Source organism: Urtica dioica, chromosome 1 (assembly GCF_054948205.1).
Source record: "Urtica dioica subsp. dioica isolate 48M chromosome 1, U.dioica_male_clone48M_v1_H2, whole genome shotgun sequence".
Taxonomy (NCBI): Eukaryota; Viridiplantae; Streptophyta; class Magnoliopsida; order Rosales; family Urticaceae; genus Urtica; species Urtica dioica.
In genome coordinates, this window is record NC_142756.1 from 6,242,500 (window position 1) to 6,260,847 (window position 18,348).

Sequence of the window (18,348 nt, forward strand, 5' to 3'; positions counted from 1 at the left end):
AACCATTCAGAGGCCACAAGGTCGCAAGAAAAAATATTTTTCCACACGACAAGAGGCATGTCGAAAAGACGTTGAGCGTGCATTTGGAGTTCTTCAATCACGGTTTGCAATTATGGCAGGACCAGTGCGTTTTTGGCGCAAAGAGGTATTGCATGATATAATGACAACGTGCATTATTTTGCATAACATGATAATTGAAGACGAGCGTGATTTACATGCCCCAATTGAAGAAGTGACCGGACCACCTCCTGAAGTAGAAATGGTGGTAGATGAAGACGTACGGTTTCAACAATTTATGAGCAGATATCGACAAATTAGAGATAAAGATGCACATTTTTCATTACGTGATGCACTGATAGATCATTTGTGGGAACAATATTCAACTTCTTAAATGTAGTGTTTTGGTTTATGTATTTTGTTTTGGCGTGTATCTTTTTATTATGAAATGTAATGATTTGGTTTATGTACTTTCTTATCAATTAATAAATTGGCATGTTTGATGTAATAGATCCAAATTTTATTTCATGTGTTTTTATACATAAAATTAAATCACATATACAAATTTGGTGATATGAAAAAAATAATTATTTTGGGCAAATTTGTTAAATATAAAAGTAGTATAGGTTTAAAACTGTAATTTTAAGAAAATTCAAGTGGGAAAGAATATACCAAGAATATTCTTTAAAGAGATGTAAAATAGAGATAGATTGGAGTGAAAAACACTATTTACTGATGCAAAGATGCATTTTAGATCAAAAATTTGCATCGCCCTCGGAGACGGTCTTATGCTACAAATCTCTAAATTTATCATCATTATAAAGTAAATAGCCACGTTTCCGAATACGAAGCAGACATTTGTCCATACTACAAATGAATAAGCTAGAAGATGAGAGTGAAGGGAGAGAGAGAGAGAGAGAGAGAGAGAGAGAGAAGTGAGTGATCAAGAAAATGTCAAGCGTGAGAGTTCATCCAACAGCCTCAGCATTGTTATCCACAACCACTGTCATCAGAAACGGCTTCTTTCTCCGAAACGGCGTCGTCAGGACCGCCCAGAGGAGACCGCGACTCTCCGCTGCCTCGATGTCCATCTCTACCCCTCCGAATCCCATTGAAATCTGTGTCAAAGCTTCCATCACCACCCCTAACACGCTCGGAGACTGTAAGCTTTTTTAGCCTTTCTGATTCTAGGGCTTGTTCATTGACTTGTCCGGAGATTGCGTACACACATGATAATATACGGATTTAACAGCATTCTATGTATGAAATTCACAACTTATGCTCACTTAAAATCTGGATGATGAAGAGCGCGAGACGTCTTCTTAGGAAATCGAAGGATCGTAGGTTTAAAGCTCAAAGAAAAGGAGTTTCTTGAGGATCAAGGAAATATGTGAATTTCTCTGTTTATGTGTGTACTAAGGAAAAATGGCTTGTAGAATTTCGATTTCCAACAGAAGATGGAGTAAGTATACTATTAGGGCATGCTTGGCTCACTGAAAAACGAAGGAATGGAATGAAATACATTTCAATAAAATTGAATTACTTTGTTTGGTTGATTTTTCTAGGTTGTAATCATCATTTTCATTCCTTCAACTAATGGATAGAATAGACCACTCGGTGGTGTAATGATCTATCTTCCAAAATTATCCTTGCAATCTTTATAACTATGTTCTTCATTTTCTTAGGGAATTGATAATGGAAGTTGCTTGGGTTTTCTTAGGAAATCGAAGGATCGTAGGTTTAAAGCTCAAAGAAAAGGAGTTTCTTGAGGATCAAGGAAATATGTGAATTTCTCTGTTTATGTGTGTACTAAGGAAAAATGGCTTGTAGAATTTCGATTTCCAACAGAAGATGGAGTAAGTATACTATTAGGGCATGCTTGGCTCACTGAAAAACGAAGGAATGGAATGAAATACATTTCAATAAAATTGAATTACTTTGTTTGGTTGATTTTTCTAGGTTGTAATCATCATTTTCATTCCTTCAACTAATGGATAGAATAGACCACTCGGTGGTGTAATGATCTATCTTCCAAAATTATCCTTGCAATCTTTATAACTATGTTCTTCATTTTCTTAGGGAATTGATAATGGAAGTTGCTTGGGTTTTCTTTTTTATTATATATATAAATTCGGATATTGGATGTCTCTTCTCTGTTCCAATATTGAATCATCATAATGTTCTCTACGGTAAAACATTGAATTTCGGAATTATTATTTTGATTTATTATTTATTTATTTATTTATTTTTATCAAGGCCTAATCACCATCTCTATCTAGGTCCATTTTGCCAGAGGATATTGCTTACTCTGGAGGAAAAACATCTTCCTTATGACCTCAAGTTGGTCGACTTAACGAACAAGCCAGAATGGTAAAAGTTCCGAGTTTGAGAAAGAATCAGTTGAGAGGATTACACTTCCTTAGTTCTGTATCACACTGTATAAGCATTGGCTTGTACTATACCTGTTTCTTTCTTCTAAAAACATGTGTATTTGCTCGGTTTTGTGATCCAGGTTTCTAGAAATCAATGCGGACGGAAAGGTGCCGGTTATAAAACTTGATGAGAAGTGGGTCCCAGATTCAGATGTTATCGCTCAGGCGTTGGAGGAGAAGTACCCAGAGCCGACTTTGGTAGCCCCGCCCGAGAAGGTTTCAGTGTAATGGTCCCTTAAACAATGCTTGATTTGGTACTTTATTTGACGAATACAAGATTTCAATCTCTTTTGAAATGACATCAAGAACATAAGTTTGATTGATTTAAGTCTAGTCTCAGGCTGGAAGATTGAATTCTGATTATTAGAAACCTTTTTTTTTTGTTTTTAAGTTGTCGATTGTAAGGAACCACACCTTTGGACCAAATTATTTAAATTGTTCATTTAATTTTTTTTTAGTGGGTCGAAGATCTTCTCTACTTTTATTGGATTTCTTAAGAGCAAAGACCCTAGCGATGAGACTGAGCAGGCACTACTCAACGAGCTAAGTTCTTTCGACGGTTATCTTAAAGAAAACGTGAGGCTTCTATTCATCTTTTTTTTTTTTTTTTTTTTTTTTTTTGTAACTATAATTAACAAACCTGACTTTGAATTCAAGAAGAAATTAAAACTCTTGCCTTTGGAAGACTCCGTGATAATATTTTCAGAAGTTGAAAGAATCAGCTTATGTTTAGTACTGATGTTGGATTTGATCGGCTGAAATTTATCATGTTTTCTTCTTCCTGGACAAGATGTTCTGCTTCTATGTCTTCTTAGAAATACATACTAGAGGTTGAATTTTTTTTAAATTCCTTTTTTAAGGGTCCTTTCATCAATGGGAAAGATATTTCCGCTGTAGATCTGTCACTCGCGCCCAAGTTGTATCATCTAGAGATTGCTTTGGGACATTATAAGAACTGGACAGTTCCAGATTCCCTTCCATTTGTCAAGTCTTATATGAAGGTACACGCTAATATGAGCTGAGCTATTTAAGCTTTACTTAATTACATGTTTGTTCATAAAAGCCGTTTGAGATCTATATACTAATCCACCATTAGAGATGATATACAACATGCTTTTGACATTGGAATACTTTTTTTTCTTCCTATTGATATACAACATCAACATGTCTTGCACAGGCATGTGTATTCAACAATATTAGCGTCAATCTGAACACATTCATATCCGATATTTTTCCGTCTTGTGACCACTATATATACCACTTGCCTTAAACCCTGTATAAGATCATAGAACTATTCTAGCGATGCGTTTTATTGGTCCAAGTTCTTGACGATTTTCATTATTTTTTCATGCAGACTATATTCTCTAGGGATTCTTTCATTAGGACGAGGGCCTTGGCTGAGGATGTCATCGCCGGTTGGCGTCCAAAGGTTTTAAGTTAAAGTTTGTACCTTTAATTTTTTTAATCGCTTCAATGATGAAAGTTTTTGCATGTTTTTCCAATTTTGATACATTGTGAAGTCGTTGAGATCAAACACATTTGTTGCTATCGTTGGGCTTGAATAACGAAATAAATGATTTCTTTAACATTACTTGCACCTTTTTCAAACGTTTTGTATGTCTCACACCATTTATTGCATGATACGACTTATATAAGAGTTAGGTACTGAGAAACAATCAGACCCAAGCAAGAACAGATCCCTTGAATATCAGGGATGAAAAAAATGTGAGGGCATTGGGTCTTATGACAGACTCTCGGCTTTCCTGAGAATATATCCCTAATCCAGTCAGATGTTCGACGGTCCTTACACAATCTAGGGGAGAGAACTAGTACACCCTATGGGACCCCTCACTAATTCAGTCCTAATTATTACATAGGACACGTAAAATAAGCAATATGCAATGTAAGGAACTAAACAATATAAAACGTAGTTCAAATCTCGATGTTGGTTTATTCTTTGCATTGCCGACTACCCAAACTTGAATCTTGTCTTCAAGCTCAAACTTGCAAACAATTTACCAATGTTGGCGACTCCAAGGTCACATCAAGCGGAATGAGTCCTCTCACTAGATCAGTACCTTGGGAGGCTAGTCGTGCCTAGGCTGAAGTACAGTCACATGCGTCGGGAGTCACGGTCATATCCCAAGTTAGTTGCCTAAGTGGGGGGTTGTGGAATGGCCGAGTGAGTGTTGGTGGTTGGTCGCAACATGCGTCGGGTAGTGATTGAAACGATCCATAACGCGCAATTGACCTCTCATTCAGGCGTTTAGTGAGGGACTATAGCTGATATGCTCAGAGTTTCCACAATGCCCAACGTCAATCACAAATTCATAATCACGACGCTTTGCATTCGGTTGTGACTTCATCTTTTGTTGCGCGTGGGATTGGTGCATCTTCAGCTCGTCTAAACTAGAGTCGTGGTGCTAAGTTGTTGCTTTACCGCGTCTAGTTGCAATACCCTAGAGCGTAACGAATAAGAGGAAAAGGATACTGACTATACACGAACGAGAAATAACAAAGATGAGTCTTGATCGTTTGGTTCACTACCTCAGATTGATTGTATGTTTTTGGCTGATCGGGCTCAAGGACGTTACCTTGTAAGGGGAGAGCTTCGTCCAAGAGAAGCTAGTGAAAATCTTGTCCTAGTCAGAGTCGATCGAGTGTGGCGACTACCTCACGCATAATCATATATCTCACGTACATACTTACTAAGGTGGTCGATGATGGCGAGAATAACGTTAGCACATTTTGGCAGCATATTTCCTTCGATGCAGTCTATCATAATGTCGTACTAAATCATAGTTCGAAAGATGATTTTGAACATATTGAAATTTCATAATTCAAAATAGATTTCGAATGTGATTATTGATCTTTTGGAAGTGTAAGAGAGGTAGAGGTGATTAAGCGTAAAAAATAGGTGTCCAAATATATAAAAAAAAAAAAATGTATAATTTTTCAATTTCCACGCTAATAGTGTACACATGTCTTATTAGTCATCTTTATCAACTAATTGTTTCAAAAGCGGGGGAAAGAGCTCGAATCACTCGCGAGGATAACATTGGTTCGCACGTGCCAAATAACAGTCCCTCCTCAGACACCTTATTTGTGACTATGTACCACTAAAAACCTCTTCTTCTTCTTCGTGGGTTTTTGATAAACCATGATTATCCAAACGGCCTTCACTGCTCCGTCGCCGTTGACCTCACGCTCGGCTTACACCGTCAATCCTCTCATTTCCTCATCTACGCGACGCCGCAAAACCCTCCCTCGCTCACATTTCACTCTCCTCCGTTCTCGCTTCTTCGCTGGTAAGTTTTCTTCTTCTTCTTCTTCTTCTTCGCTGTTTCGTTTCCGAGAAGGTAAGCTCAGAAAAATGAAAAACGGAAGCAAAGCGAGAAGAAAGACGAGTTTTAGTGTGCCTTTGAACTCTTGTATGTGTTTGTTCAAATGCTTTTGACGAGTTCATGCGATTCCGAATATCTAGCTTCTTTTATTATTTAATTTTTTTTTTGTAAGTATCTTAATTTGGTATATATGACGTTTATCAATCAAGTTTCTGAATGAATCGGTTGATTATTTTGAACAACTCTCGTTATTTCTCACCGTCCTGTTTCTGCCCACGGTTTTCTTTATTTCATTTGAATATTATATGTCTTGAAGTTCATATTCATGTGTAAAATAATGTGAATTTCATGAAATCACAAGATTCTCCCTGATGAGGCATGAATCAGTTTCGGTTATTTCATATTTCTTGGGGAGTCATATGCGTTGTTTATTTTTTCAATTTTTTCAGTGGCTGGTTTGGGCTGTGCTTGAATAGCCTAGAATATGTTTTCAAAATTAGTATCTACATTTCACAATTAACCACGTATTGTTGAATTTCAGTGGCCGCATCCACAAATGGTGTGTTTACTTCCCCAGAAGTTTCAAAAACATTCGATTTTACATCTGAAGAACGGATTTACGACTGGTATAAATTCTTGGACGCTATCAAAACATTTATACCTTCTTGCTTAGTTCATTTCATTGTATGAGTTTGTACTCCATGCAAATATACACTGGGGAATATGTATTGACACTGTCACGAAGAAATGTGTTTTCCTAGTTTGCTTGTGAAAATATCTTCATTTTCAACCAATTTAATTGACGGATTGTTTGAATTATTTATATTAGGTGGGAGTCTCAAGGATACTTTTGTCCAAATTTTGATCGTGGAAATGGAGCTGATCCGTTTGTTGTATCAATGCCACCTCCTAATGTTACCGGTTCTCTGCATATGGGCCACGCAATGTTCGTGACTCTTGAGGTTCTAAAATAATTTATAGTTTTCTAATTTTTTTTAAGCATGTACTTTTCAAATAAATATTTGGTTCTGTGAACAATAATAATACTTTTTGTTTCGTTAGCCTTTTTAATCTCACTTTTAATCAATCTTGTTTTTGGACTAGATGGCTAGTGACTTGTGATGTTCTAAAGTAATTTTCAGTTCTTAAACAAAGTTTCGGTTCTAATAAAAAAGTGTTAGTTTCCAAATATTATTTGCCATCTAAAATGTATGGTTGATTTGTGCATAACATAACATGTAATTGCAAACTAGATGAGAGTCTTTCCCGTGTTCAGCTTCAAGAGATAAATGATTTTCTATGGTTATATCTGCTATGAGGCATTATTCACTGCAGTATTATGCTTAAGCTTTTAGTAATAGTATATAATGAGATCACAAAGACCTAGCGAGTCATGTTTCTGAGAATATAATGTCCTCCACGTATTTCTTAAACTATCTTAATGAAACTCTGTGTAATTTAAAGACCCAATCTTCAAGCTAACAGAAATTAATATCTTCATATTGCATTTTTTTTCCGTATTAGATATGTGTTCGTGTATTTTTGTTTCTGAGAAATGGTCTGAAGATGAAAAGTGGGCCATAATGAATAATGATTGATATACAACTTTTCTCTGATTTTCTTTTTCCAGGACATAATGATAAGATATAATCGTATGAAGGGAAGACCCACACTTTGGGTTCCAGGGACAGATCATGCCGGTATTGCTACTCAGGTGCATTGCCTCCCCAGTGTGTATTTAGGTTCAGTGTACTGGTTTTTGTATTTGCTGATTTTGACTCTTGCCAATCTTAGTCTCGTCATTATTAATATATCTATTAGTTTCTTTATTTCTTTTTCCTTCAGTCGGCCACATTTATTGGCAACTCACTGTGAATTGTGAAAAGCTCATGTAACATTACAATAGGTCTTCGTTGGCAAAATGTAGTATTCTTTTATTTGATAGATTGGTCCTTCCATTTGATTTGCTTGTTTGTTTGGTTTTTTATTTTTTATTTTTTATTTTTTATTTTTTTATTTTTTGGCTTAATTTTATAATTCAATGAAAACTTACTTGATCTAATCTGTTTCTTTTCATATTTTCCCCAGCTTGTTGTAGAAAGAATGCTTGCAGCTGAAGGAATAAAAAGGACTGAGATGAGTCGCGATGATTTCATAAAAAGAGTCTGGGAGTGGAAAGAAAAGTAAATAGTTTCCTCTCACACAGTCATTTCTGCTATCTTCAGGCATAACTGCTATCTATACTTAAAAACTGCTTAATGATGTATGGTAGTACTAGGCAAACACTTTTTTTTTTTTTTTTTTTTTGAATAAAAAAAAAAAACAGAAACAAGGGACTTTTTATTGATAGCGGCAAACCGAAAAGATACAGAACACAGCAACGAGTATAGTTTTAGAAAGACGGAGCAAATGCAAACCAACACGCCACCCAAACTCTCCAAAGCCAAAAACACTCGGCCAAACAGAGAAAACTACAAACAACCACAAATAACCCAATGTAGTACTAGGCAAACACTAAACTTTGGAGGGCCTCTATGAAACCTTTGAAACTGTAATGAGCTGATAGATATTGATGTTACTGACCTTTGTAGAGTAGACTTGGGAATGCATCGATGGAAATTATCGAATACTGCTGTGATTCTCTACTAACAAAGCCATTCAGTGGAAAAGTTTGTTAACCAATATTTTTTTTTTACATTAGTGTTCCCCATAACTCTGACCTGGTGATTTAAGAGCTTGGAGTATATCTTGGATGCCATTGGATTTGATTGATTCTCTTGCATTCTTTTGATTTACTGCTAGCAGTTATAGTTTTCCAATGTCAATGATGTGCTAAGACTGCACTGATGTTTCTCTTCCTGGGTCTTTGTAGTTTTTCACCCATATTGTAATTTGCAATGCCATGTATCAGGTATGGTGGAACAATAACAAATCAGATTAAAAGACTCGGTGCCTCTTGTGATTGGAGTAGAGAGCGGTTCACGCTTGATGAACAGCTAAGTCGTAAGATATTTCATTTCTGTTCAATAGAGACTATAGATATCAATAGTGTTTCAAATGTCATGATTTATTTACATAAAATTTTGACCTCTTAGGTATTTTTTATTTTATTTATTATTATTATTATTATTATTATTATTATTTTGTAACTTAATTGCATGACAAAAACAGATAATTTGCATATAAAAAAAAGCCCTTTGGTGTCCATTCTTCGCAGAATCTATTCAAAAATCCATCCAGACCTATTATTACCTTTATTTTCACCCGTTGAAGTCTTTTTGATATATTGAGGCTATCCATCTTACTTCTACAGGTGCTGTAGTTGAGGCATTTATCAAGCTTCATGACAAAGGCTTGATTTACCAAGGTAAGAGCCAAAATTTATTAAGCACTGTTTTGGAGTTCCAGTAACAGGATGATTTCTAATGCGATAGATATATGCGGAACTTTACCAACAGCTGGACCTGTCAAAACCTTGAAATCCAAAAACAGATGTTTGCTCCTTATGTTTAGTCTTGAGGCATTAAAGTTCATCATCATTGCTATTGCTCTTGCTATAATCAATACTACTAACTTGGATTCGCCTATTCTTTTTGAAGAGACAAGGATAGATCCTAACAGAAGTTTCATTGCAATGTGGTACTTTTATTAATATATTTATTATTTTTTTCCTATTAGGATCATATATGGTAAACTGGTCTCCTACTCTACAAACTGCTGTTTCAGACTTGGTGAGTCCATAAGTATTTATCGAGTAATACCTTTACAAAACTTAGAATTTTGTAGTAGTATTGTAATGTTTGAGATTGGCCCATGTAATGTTTTCTATAGGAAGTAGAATATCATGATGAAGTGGGTACTCTCTATTATATCAAGTATCGTGTGGCTGCAGGCGCAAGGTATTCATTACAGACACTATTCTTGTTTCTTCTTTGAAAATTTGGTCTTATACGCATGTGTAACTATATGATGGTTGAATCATGTCGATTGCTGAATTTTGTGATTGTTATCTCACAAACTTGTCTAAATGTGTGTAAGTTTATACATGTGTATAGCATGTGTATCACGGTATCATTTAAGAAAGAAAGTACGTTTTTTACATGGTCATAGACATTGCACAACATTGATCTTCTGGAAGTTACTTCTGCTGTTAGGGTATATCCGTAGTTGGATATTAATTGACTGCATACTGATTAGTAAAAACTCAGTGTGCATAGTCTCCATATGTTTTCGTAGGCTCCTTTTCACGTGCTCCAATGTCCGCATGGGGTTCTGATATGATGCTTTTGTGTTTTCTTCTATGCAGTAGCGATTGGCTTACAGTAGCAACAACACGCCCAGAGACTTTATTTGGCGATGTAGCTCTTGCAGTGAATCCTAAGGTGAAGGATAAATTTTTTACTCGATGATTAAGATTGAATGTCATTCTTTTCGTCTTTGCTGGGTTTATTATTTATGAGTATTCTTACACTGGTGAAAATGGTTTTAACAATATCGTACCTTATATTGGATGAAGATACTGTTGACATGCGCATGCAGGGACGAAGCCAGAATTTTAGATTAGGGGGGCTAATATGTAAAAAAAAGTTTAGAGGGGCTAATATATAAATTTTTAGGGTAACAAAATGTAAAAATTTATGAAAAATGGGCAAAAAATACAAAAAAAAAAATTAAGGGGGGGCTAAAGCCCATCCTCGAGTGGCTGTAGCTTCATCAGTGTGTGCATGCATGGGTGTGCATAGTATCCAATCCTAGAATTTGTAAACATAATGGGCAGGTTCTGCATATTATCCAATCCTAGAATTAGTAAACATAATGGGCAGCTTCTCGAGAAGCATCTTTTATTTTTTTGGAAATATTTACACAGAGCAAGTGTAATGTAGCGTGAAATAACCGAGGGACTTTCAGGACATCACTGGATTTGTATTAATTTTCTAAATTCATATTGGTGCACAGGATGAACGCTATTCTAAGTACATCGGTCAATTGGCTATTGTGCCTATGACATATGGTCGTCATGTCCCTATTATTGCTCACAAGGTAAATCGTCCATACCAGTTTTTGTGAAGATGCATTGTTTCTCTGTTTTTTGTTTTTCAATTCAGAAATTACAACAGCTTTTTTTTTATATCAATTTTGAAAAAAAAAAAATCAAAGAAAAGGATGAGATATTCTGGCGAAAAGCAATTGAAAACATGAAATACAGAGCAAAGTAGCCAACGATGTGCATGCTAGCCCTCAACTACGTTGTTCCAATTTATAGCTTTTAAAGCTTGGTGAGAACTTCATATCCTCAACATGTCAAGGACTTGAGCTTTACCCTAAGAAATTCCGACGATTCTCTCATCCTTACAGTTTTCGAGCTTGTCTTGTTGATGCTTGTATCACAAGTCTCTTCCCAAACATCATTTCGGTTAAAAACTGACCTGTTATCCTGCGAATTCTTCCCTCAAAAATCAGATCTGATCCTGTAAGCATTCAAAAACTATACTTCTTGGTCCAAGTTCAGTTTCACGAGTGCCTCTTTTATAAATGTTACCAACGTTCCACAAAATGATCTTCTGTAAATAATTCCCTCACCTGAGAAGGTGTTCCTGTAATTTACTCCACTTTTTAATGCTTTCATCTCTTCTATTCGCCTTCCTCTTGCATTATTTCTTACAGCTTAAGATATTCTCCTTGGCTTTCGTGTTTTTATCACCTTCTAAATCATTTCCAATCATCAACGAAGGCAATTTTAATAATTTTTCACTATGCGAGTAGTGGGTTTGTGTAATATGAATCAAGGATTAGAGACATTTAAATCTTGCATCTTATGGTTGAGAGTTGTTATTTGGCAGCTTGTTGACAAAGATTTTGGGACTGGTGTCTTGAAGTTAAGCCCTGGCCATGATCAAAATGACTATTATCTTGCTCGGAAACTTGGTCTCCCGATACTAAATGTGATGAACAAGGACGGAACACTCAATGAAGTTGCCGGACTGTTTAGGTAAAAATTTATCAGCCGTATGTTTTGTAATCAATAATACTACCAAAACTCGTTCTATCCCTAGGTTTTGTTTCATTATTTGGCAATGATGCCCTTGGCAATATTTGTTAGTGGGCTTGATCGGTTTGAGGCTCGGAAGAAATTATGGGCAGATCTGGAAGAGACAAATTTAGCTGTAAAAAAAGAGCCACACACTTTACGGGTGCCTAGGTCTCAGCGTGGAGGCGAGGTAAGTTCGTAGCTTTTTACTTAGAAATAATAAGTAGACTGCGTATGGTTTTATGATACCTTGCCCATGTGAATTTTACTTCTCTTGCTTACCAAATTTATTTATGATTTTTTAAAATATTTTTCTTACATGTTGGGTGCATCAGATAATTGAACCACTTGTAAGCAAGCAATGGTTTGTAACCATGGAGCCCTTAGCAGAGAAAGCTCTTCAAGCTGTAGAAAAAGGAGATTTGAAAATTCTACCTGAAAGGTTTGATAAGGTCTGTGGCCATTTACTCCTGCACTACACCTAGAATAATAATATCTTCCAAACTCTTAACTCTTATAATATTAAAATTTCTTCTTAAAAATGAACGCTCCTGGATTATACCAATAAGGGCCAGGAAAGGCAATACAGTAAAATGGAAATTTCCAAATTCTATTTGACAGTGCTTTCTTATTTTAAACCATACAACTGGTGGCAAGTAAGTGAAATAGCTTAGGGATCTGATTTGCTGTGGAGATCGCTGCTTGTTTATGTTATCTTCTGAGAAAGAATTCAGAACTCTCTCACATTACATCCCAGTTTATTTTTTCTTCTTATCATATTTTTTTTTAAGGAGACATCTGATTACTAAAATAAATGTCTTATTTTATCAAATACTTATATAAATCACTAAAAATAATGACCATCGATGAATAGTGTTCTGGGTACATGGTGAATTCTTATCAACCAGCTTAATTTTCTCTAAGCAAGTGGCTCAGGGGAATACAAAAGGATTTTTTTTTTCCGATCCAGTTACAGTGTAGCCTGATATTTTGTGCAGATATACAATCATTGGCTTACAAATATAAAAGATTGGTGCATAAGCAGGCAGTTGTGGTGGGGACACCGCATACCGGTTTGGTACATTGAGGGCAAAGACAACGAAGATGAGTACATAGTCGCCCGAAGTTCGGACGAAGCTCTTAAGAAAGCGCAACAGAAATATGGGGACGATGTTGAAATTTACCAGGATCCAGATGTACTTGATACTTGGTTTTCCAGGTCGGTTTACTAGGAAGGATTTTCATTTTTTTTTTAATATATATTCTTTTACTGCATAAGGTGTTTTTTTTTCCTTCGGTGCAGAATTAGTCTTTATCCGTACTTCCTGTTTTAAATAATTATTTTACTCAAACCCTGGTTCCATTCTCCTAGTACCCAACAATTGGGGCCACTGGTGTACTCTCCCGGTCAATTATGCGGGGGCCTCGTGGATTTTAATCGGGTTTAGCCCAGACACTACGGTTATTAAAAAAATTATTTACTCAATTGCTCTATATTTTCTTTCCTATTTTAACTAGGAATCAGTTATCATGTTCCCTATTCTTTAATTTCCTATTTCTCTTCTTTCCTATTCTAGTGCTAGGGTCGTTCTGTAACCTAAATTTTTACTGCAGTGTCATCCTTACAACCCAGATAAAATATAAAAAAAATGGCATGTTAGAGTTCTGGATCTATGTATAATATAGCATGTTCAGTGTAATTTATAGTGCTTTCTTTCCCTTCCCTGCAGTGCATTATGGCCTTTTAGTACTCTGGGTTGGCCAGATGTGTCTTCAGAAGATTTTAAACAGTTTTATCCCACAACAATGCTGGAAACTGGGTACGTGTTCCTTCAGTTTTCTGTTAAGACTTTGGCAATCATACACTGTACAGTGATGTATTTTTAAAAGCTTTGATTATCAGATTGTAAACAGATGAGAGGATGATAAGTAAAAGATTTTCATATAGCTTCGACATGCAAACTTCCATCTTTGAATGCATGCCAAAACGTAGCTTTTTCAAAATACGTTGTAGAACCCATTAAAGTGCTTATTTTCTTAGATCTTCACATATAACTGCTACAATTTGTTTATGGTTCAAATCTATGATGTCTTTAATGCTTATAGGCTGGATTTGGTTGGTACTAGACGTCAATGATAGGGAGTTCTTTTTGTGTGTGTGTTTCTTTGCTACATTGACAGGAGGTTAACTTGTACCATTTGCCATGCATAGTAGTGCATTACAGCATTTTAGACCACCGACGCTGAATTAGTTTAATTTCCTTTGAACATTCTGTAGATATAGAATGAATGAAATTCATATATGTGCAGGCATGACATACTGTTCTTTTGGGTCGCGAGGATGATCATGATGGGAATTGAGTTAACTGGAGAAGTTCCATTTTCCCATGTTTATCTTCATGGTCTTATTCGAGATCCCCAAGTGAGCTTAAAATATCGTAGAACTTTTGATAATTTATAGTTGTATGGTGTCATTTTCTTTAGCATTTAAGCAATGCACCTTTTTCCCTAATTTGATGCATAATTTATTAATAAATATCCAATCATTTTCAGGGTCGAAAAATGTCTAAGACGTTGGGTAATGTAATAGATCCATTAGATACAATCAAGGACTTTGGCACAGATGCTTTGCGGTTCACACTTGCCCTTGGTACTGCTGGTCAGGTTTGTTTTCCTTTCGAATTTCTAGAGTTTCATAAATGCTATAATTCGACGGGTTTTCTTGAGAATTGTTCTTCTTTTCATTATTATCTCTTCGTTTAGGATCTTAATTTATCAATGGAGAGGTTGAACTCCAATAAGGCATTCACAAACAAATTGTGGAATGCTGGAAAATTCGTATTACAGAATTTGCCAAGTCAAGATGAGACCGCTGTCTGGGAAGACATACTTTCTTATCGGGTTGGTTAAATCTCTCCTTTAAAAGATCGGTTTCTGGTTTTTACTCAATGAAAATCTTCACTGGTAAATGTATAAAACTCCTGGAATTGATAATCAGTTTGGATGACTAAATAGAAATATCAGTTCTTTGCTAACCCGTATTATGTCTCATAAATCATATGCTTTCAGTTTGACAAAGAGGAGTCTCTGCGGATCCTTCCTTTACCAGAATGTTGGGTGGTAAGCCACTTTGTTACAAGACACCCTCACCTTTTTTTTTTGTTTTTAATTTTTTTTTATCATACCTGTCTTCTTCATGATCAATTATCTTTTTTCATCAACAGATCTCAAAGCTTCACTTGCTTATTGACGCGGTCACAGCAAGTTATGACAAATTTTTCTTTGGAGATGTAGGAAGGGAAACATATGATTTCTTTTGGGGGGATTTTGCTGACTGGTATCTGAACTTTATTTAAATCGGAAAACCAACTTATTTGAGATACTATATTGTATTATTTTCTCAATTTGTTTTATAACCAGGTTTTTTCTTCTTCTTTCAACTTTCAGGTACATTGAGGCCAGTAAGGCTCGCCTTTACCACTCTGGTGGTAACTCAGTTTCCTCCGTATCACGGGCAGTTCTATTATATGTCTTCCAAAACATACTTAAACTTCTACATCCTTTTATGCCATTCGTAACTGAAGAGCTGTGGCAGGTAATCATTCCACTGATTGCTGAGCTCTTGAAATTAGTTGCCCTTTCGATTTATTTATGAAGAAAGTTGACAGAATTGTTTCTGTGCTCACATTGTGCTGTTATGCTAAATGTCTATTTGAAGTCTTGTTATAGACCCTCAAGCTGGACTCACTCTTATATCTCTGTCCTAAATATCAAAATAGTAATTCTGTCCAGCTAGATAATCCACGATTGGCATCCTATTTAATCTAATAACTTGTTTCTTATTTATTTAAAAATCTGCCTTCCGGTTCATGTACAGGCACTCCCTAACAGACAAGAAGCTCTTATCATATCTCCATGGCCACAGACTTTGCTCCCAAGGGATATTAACTCGATAAAGAAGTTTGAAAATATACAAGCATTGGTGAGTATCATCAATGTAGTTCGTGTTGGTTTAGTCAAAGGTTGCAGCCATCTGCCTAAGTTTTACAACTCAAACTTTACTCGTGATAAATTTCAGACTAGAGCCGTTCGGAATGCTCGAGCAGAATATTCTGTTGAGCCGGTAAAGCGTATATCGGCATCAATAGTTGCAAATGAAGAAGTTATTAAATACGTATCAGTAAGTGCTATCTGTTTCTCTTACTAATGAAAACCTTAAAGCCTTCAAATGAACCGATACGCATTTTCATAAATGCATGCATGCATCAAACATGATTGATTTAGTGCAAGGTGGGCCCCACTACCAGAATTGTCCGATCCGAGTACAGTAAGCAATTTCATATATATTATTTCACATTGTACCCGTGCTCGTGCCATTTCGTAGATCGCATCTGGTGTACCCATGAATACATTGTATTGTTTTCCTCGAATTTTGGATAAAATTAAAACAAATAATTAAAGGGAAAATAACCCATTTATACCCTGTGTTTTAGTGAAATGTCGAGTTTAACCCTCGGTTTTCAAAAATGTCGAGTTCATACCCTCTGTTTAACTAAAATGACGAAATTATACCATCTGTTTAACTAAAATGACGAAATTATACCCTGAAATAGACAACAGTGTCACAAATATTCTTTTTATTGACTTTTCATTGACGTTGACTATAATATTTATAATATAAACACCAATTATCTTTATTCATTCGCGCTACATATGTAATTTATTTAAAAACTAAAAAATAAACAACAGTCTCTTAATCGTGAAGATCACAGAAAGAGGCAAAAGGGTAAACATCGATAGTTGATAGTCATCAAAATCGCATATTCGAACAGAGAATCCAAGATTTAGAGTTACAATTCGAACACGGAATGAAGTCATTTCTTAGGCGGTATGAGTTTTATTATTTAATTTCAATTTAAGGCTATTTTTATTTCAAAATTGAGAATTTGGAAATTAGGGTACTGATTTAGATTTGATTCGGTTTTTCTTATATAAGAGTTAATATCAATGAAATGGAGATTAGTGACGCTGTTATTCATTTCAGGGTATAATTTCGTCATTTTAGTTAAACAGAGGGTATGAACTCGACATTTTTGAAAACTGAGGGTTAAACTCGACATTTCACTAAAACACAGGGTATAAATGTGTTATTTTCCCATAATTAAATGATAATTTGCAGTTATTTTAGTTCAGTAGACAGCTATCACTTGACTAATTTGCTCGAAAAGTACCACTACAAGAGCATTTATAAGAATTTCAGTTAAATTACTAAATATATATCGAAAACCCACATCAAAGCTAGATTAGAAATCAATTGTATGTATGGGCTTAATCTTTCTATTATATTTTTCCCCACCGGCCTAACATTGTGGTTAATATCTGGTTTGTTTAACTCTGTTCCCGGTTTTGTGTTACAGAACGAAAAAGAGGTTTTAGCCCTTCTCTCCAGGCTAGACTTGGAGAATGTTCATTTCACAAATTCTCCTCCCGGTATATATTCTTTCATATCATTGAGGCAGAGACAGAGTCAGAAAAATTACATATTCATCTCTTCTCTTGTGACAATTTTTTTTTTCTTCATTCTGTTGGTGGATTTCTTTAATTTTCAGAAAATGCCGATCAATCTGTCCACCTAGTTGCGGGTGAAGGACTCGAGGCATATCTTCCTCTCGCTGATATGGTCGATATCACTGCTGAAGTTGAACGCCTTACTAAGCGTCTCTCCAAAATGGAGACAGAATACAACGCACTCGCTGCTCGTCTCAGCTCACCAAGTGTACGAAAAATTACTTCTTGTGCTTTCGCAAAAATCTCCTTTGTCAAAACTGAGAATTCATGTCTGTGGTTGATTGTGCAGTTTGTAGATAAAGCTCCGGAGGATATCGTTCAAGGGGTGCGCGAAAAAGCAGCTGAAGCAGAAGAGAAGATCACTCTAACCAAAAATCGTCTCGCGTTACTGAAATCGTCCATTCTTGTCTCAAAATAGGTCCGCTGTTCAAATTTACGGTTTAAAGGTGCCGTGGCATCTCTCTTTTGTTGTTTTTATTTTTTATTATTTTTTGTTGAGCCAATACGTAGCTAGATGATATAACAGCCAACCAGACATGTATAGTATTTTATTTATCAAGAGAAATTTTATCTTTATAGGTAAGGCTACTTGTACTGGTAAACAAATAATTATATGGAGGTTTAGGGATAGGGGAACAATACAATTCATTTTCGCTGGCACATTTCGCATCGTGAATTTTTCACTGAATTTGCTAATGATTTTTTTTTTTTTTTTTTTTGTTGGCAAAGCAATTACTTGTAATTTAGATTGCTTGATTATGGTTGATATTATTATTCTTTCGGTAGCTCGCAATTGGGTTAGTTCAAACTTTGGATCCTATAAACCCTTGAAATAAGTTTTTTTCAACAATTATTGTTCGCTGTAGGCTTTATTGGAAAGTCTAGGTTTTGTAGATAGTGTAGTAAAGGTTTCGCTCAAACTAGCCAATTTTACTTAGTAATTTCATAATTACATTTCAATACACACAAATAACTCCTG

At 35.6% G+C, this 18,348-nt stretch overlaps 2 protein-coding genes across 3 annotated transcripts; both read left to right on the forward strand.

Moving 5' to 3' along the window:
- Positions 1–836: 836 nt before the first annotated feature.
- Positions 837–4,020, forward strand: DHAR3 (dehydroascorbate reductase 1). Of its 2 annotated transcripts, none has more exons than XM_089608699.1 (6): positions 837–1,159; positions 2,277–2,367; positions 2,510–2,653; positions 2,888–3,005; positions 3,290–3,430; positions 3,784–4,020. In XM_089608699.1, the coding sequence occupies exons 1-6, from the start codon at positions 949–951 to the stop codon at positions 3,868–3,870; spliced, it is 792 nt and encodes a 263-aa protein (XP_089464825.1). In that variant the 5' UTR covers positions 837–948; the 3' UTR covers positions 3,871–4,020. The 2 variants fall into 2 exon arrangements, with proteins under 2 accessions (XP_089464825.1, XP_089464832.1); XM_089608706.1 differs by lacking the exon at positions 837–1,159 and adding an exon at positions 2,068–2,186.
- Positions 4,021–5,482: 1,462 nt separating this feature from the next.
- Positions 5,483–18,029, forward strand: EMB2247 (protein EMBRYO DEFECTIVE 2247). Its single transcript, XM_089608709.1, has 27 exons — positions 5,483–5,737; positions 6,315–6,399; positions 6,603–6,735; positions 7,404–7,487; positions 7,862–7,956; positions 8,685–8,776; positions 9,087–9,140; positions 9,452–9,504; positions 9,605–9,672; positions 10,080–10,155; positions 10,730–10,813; positions 11,614–11,762; positions 11,874–11,991; positions 12,137–12,253; positions 12,800–13,020; positions 13,532–13,621; positions 14,112–14,223; positions 14,355–14,465; positions 14,565–14,702; positions 14,871–14,921; positions 15,026–15,138; positions 15,249–15,396; positions 15,679–15,783; positions 15,880–15,981; positions 17,219–17,291; positions 17,411–17,577; positions 17,659–18,029. The coding sequence occupies exons 1-27, from the start codon at positions 5,590–5,592 to the stop codon at positions 17,785–17,787; spliced, it is 2,916 nt and encodes a 971-aa protein (XP_089464835.1). The 5' UTR covers positions 5,483–5,589; the 3' UTR covers positions 17,788–18,029.
- The last annotated feature ends 319 nt before the right edge of the window (positions 18,030–18,348 follow it).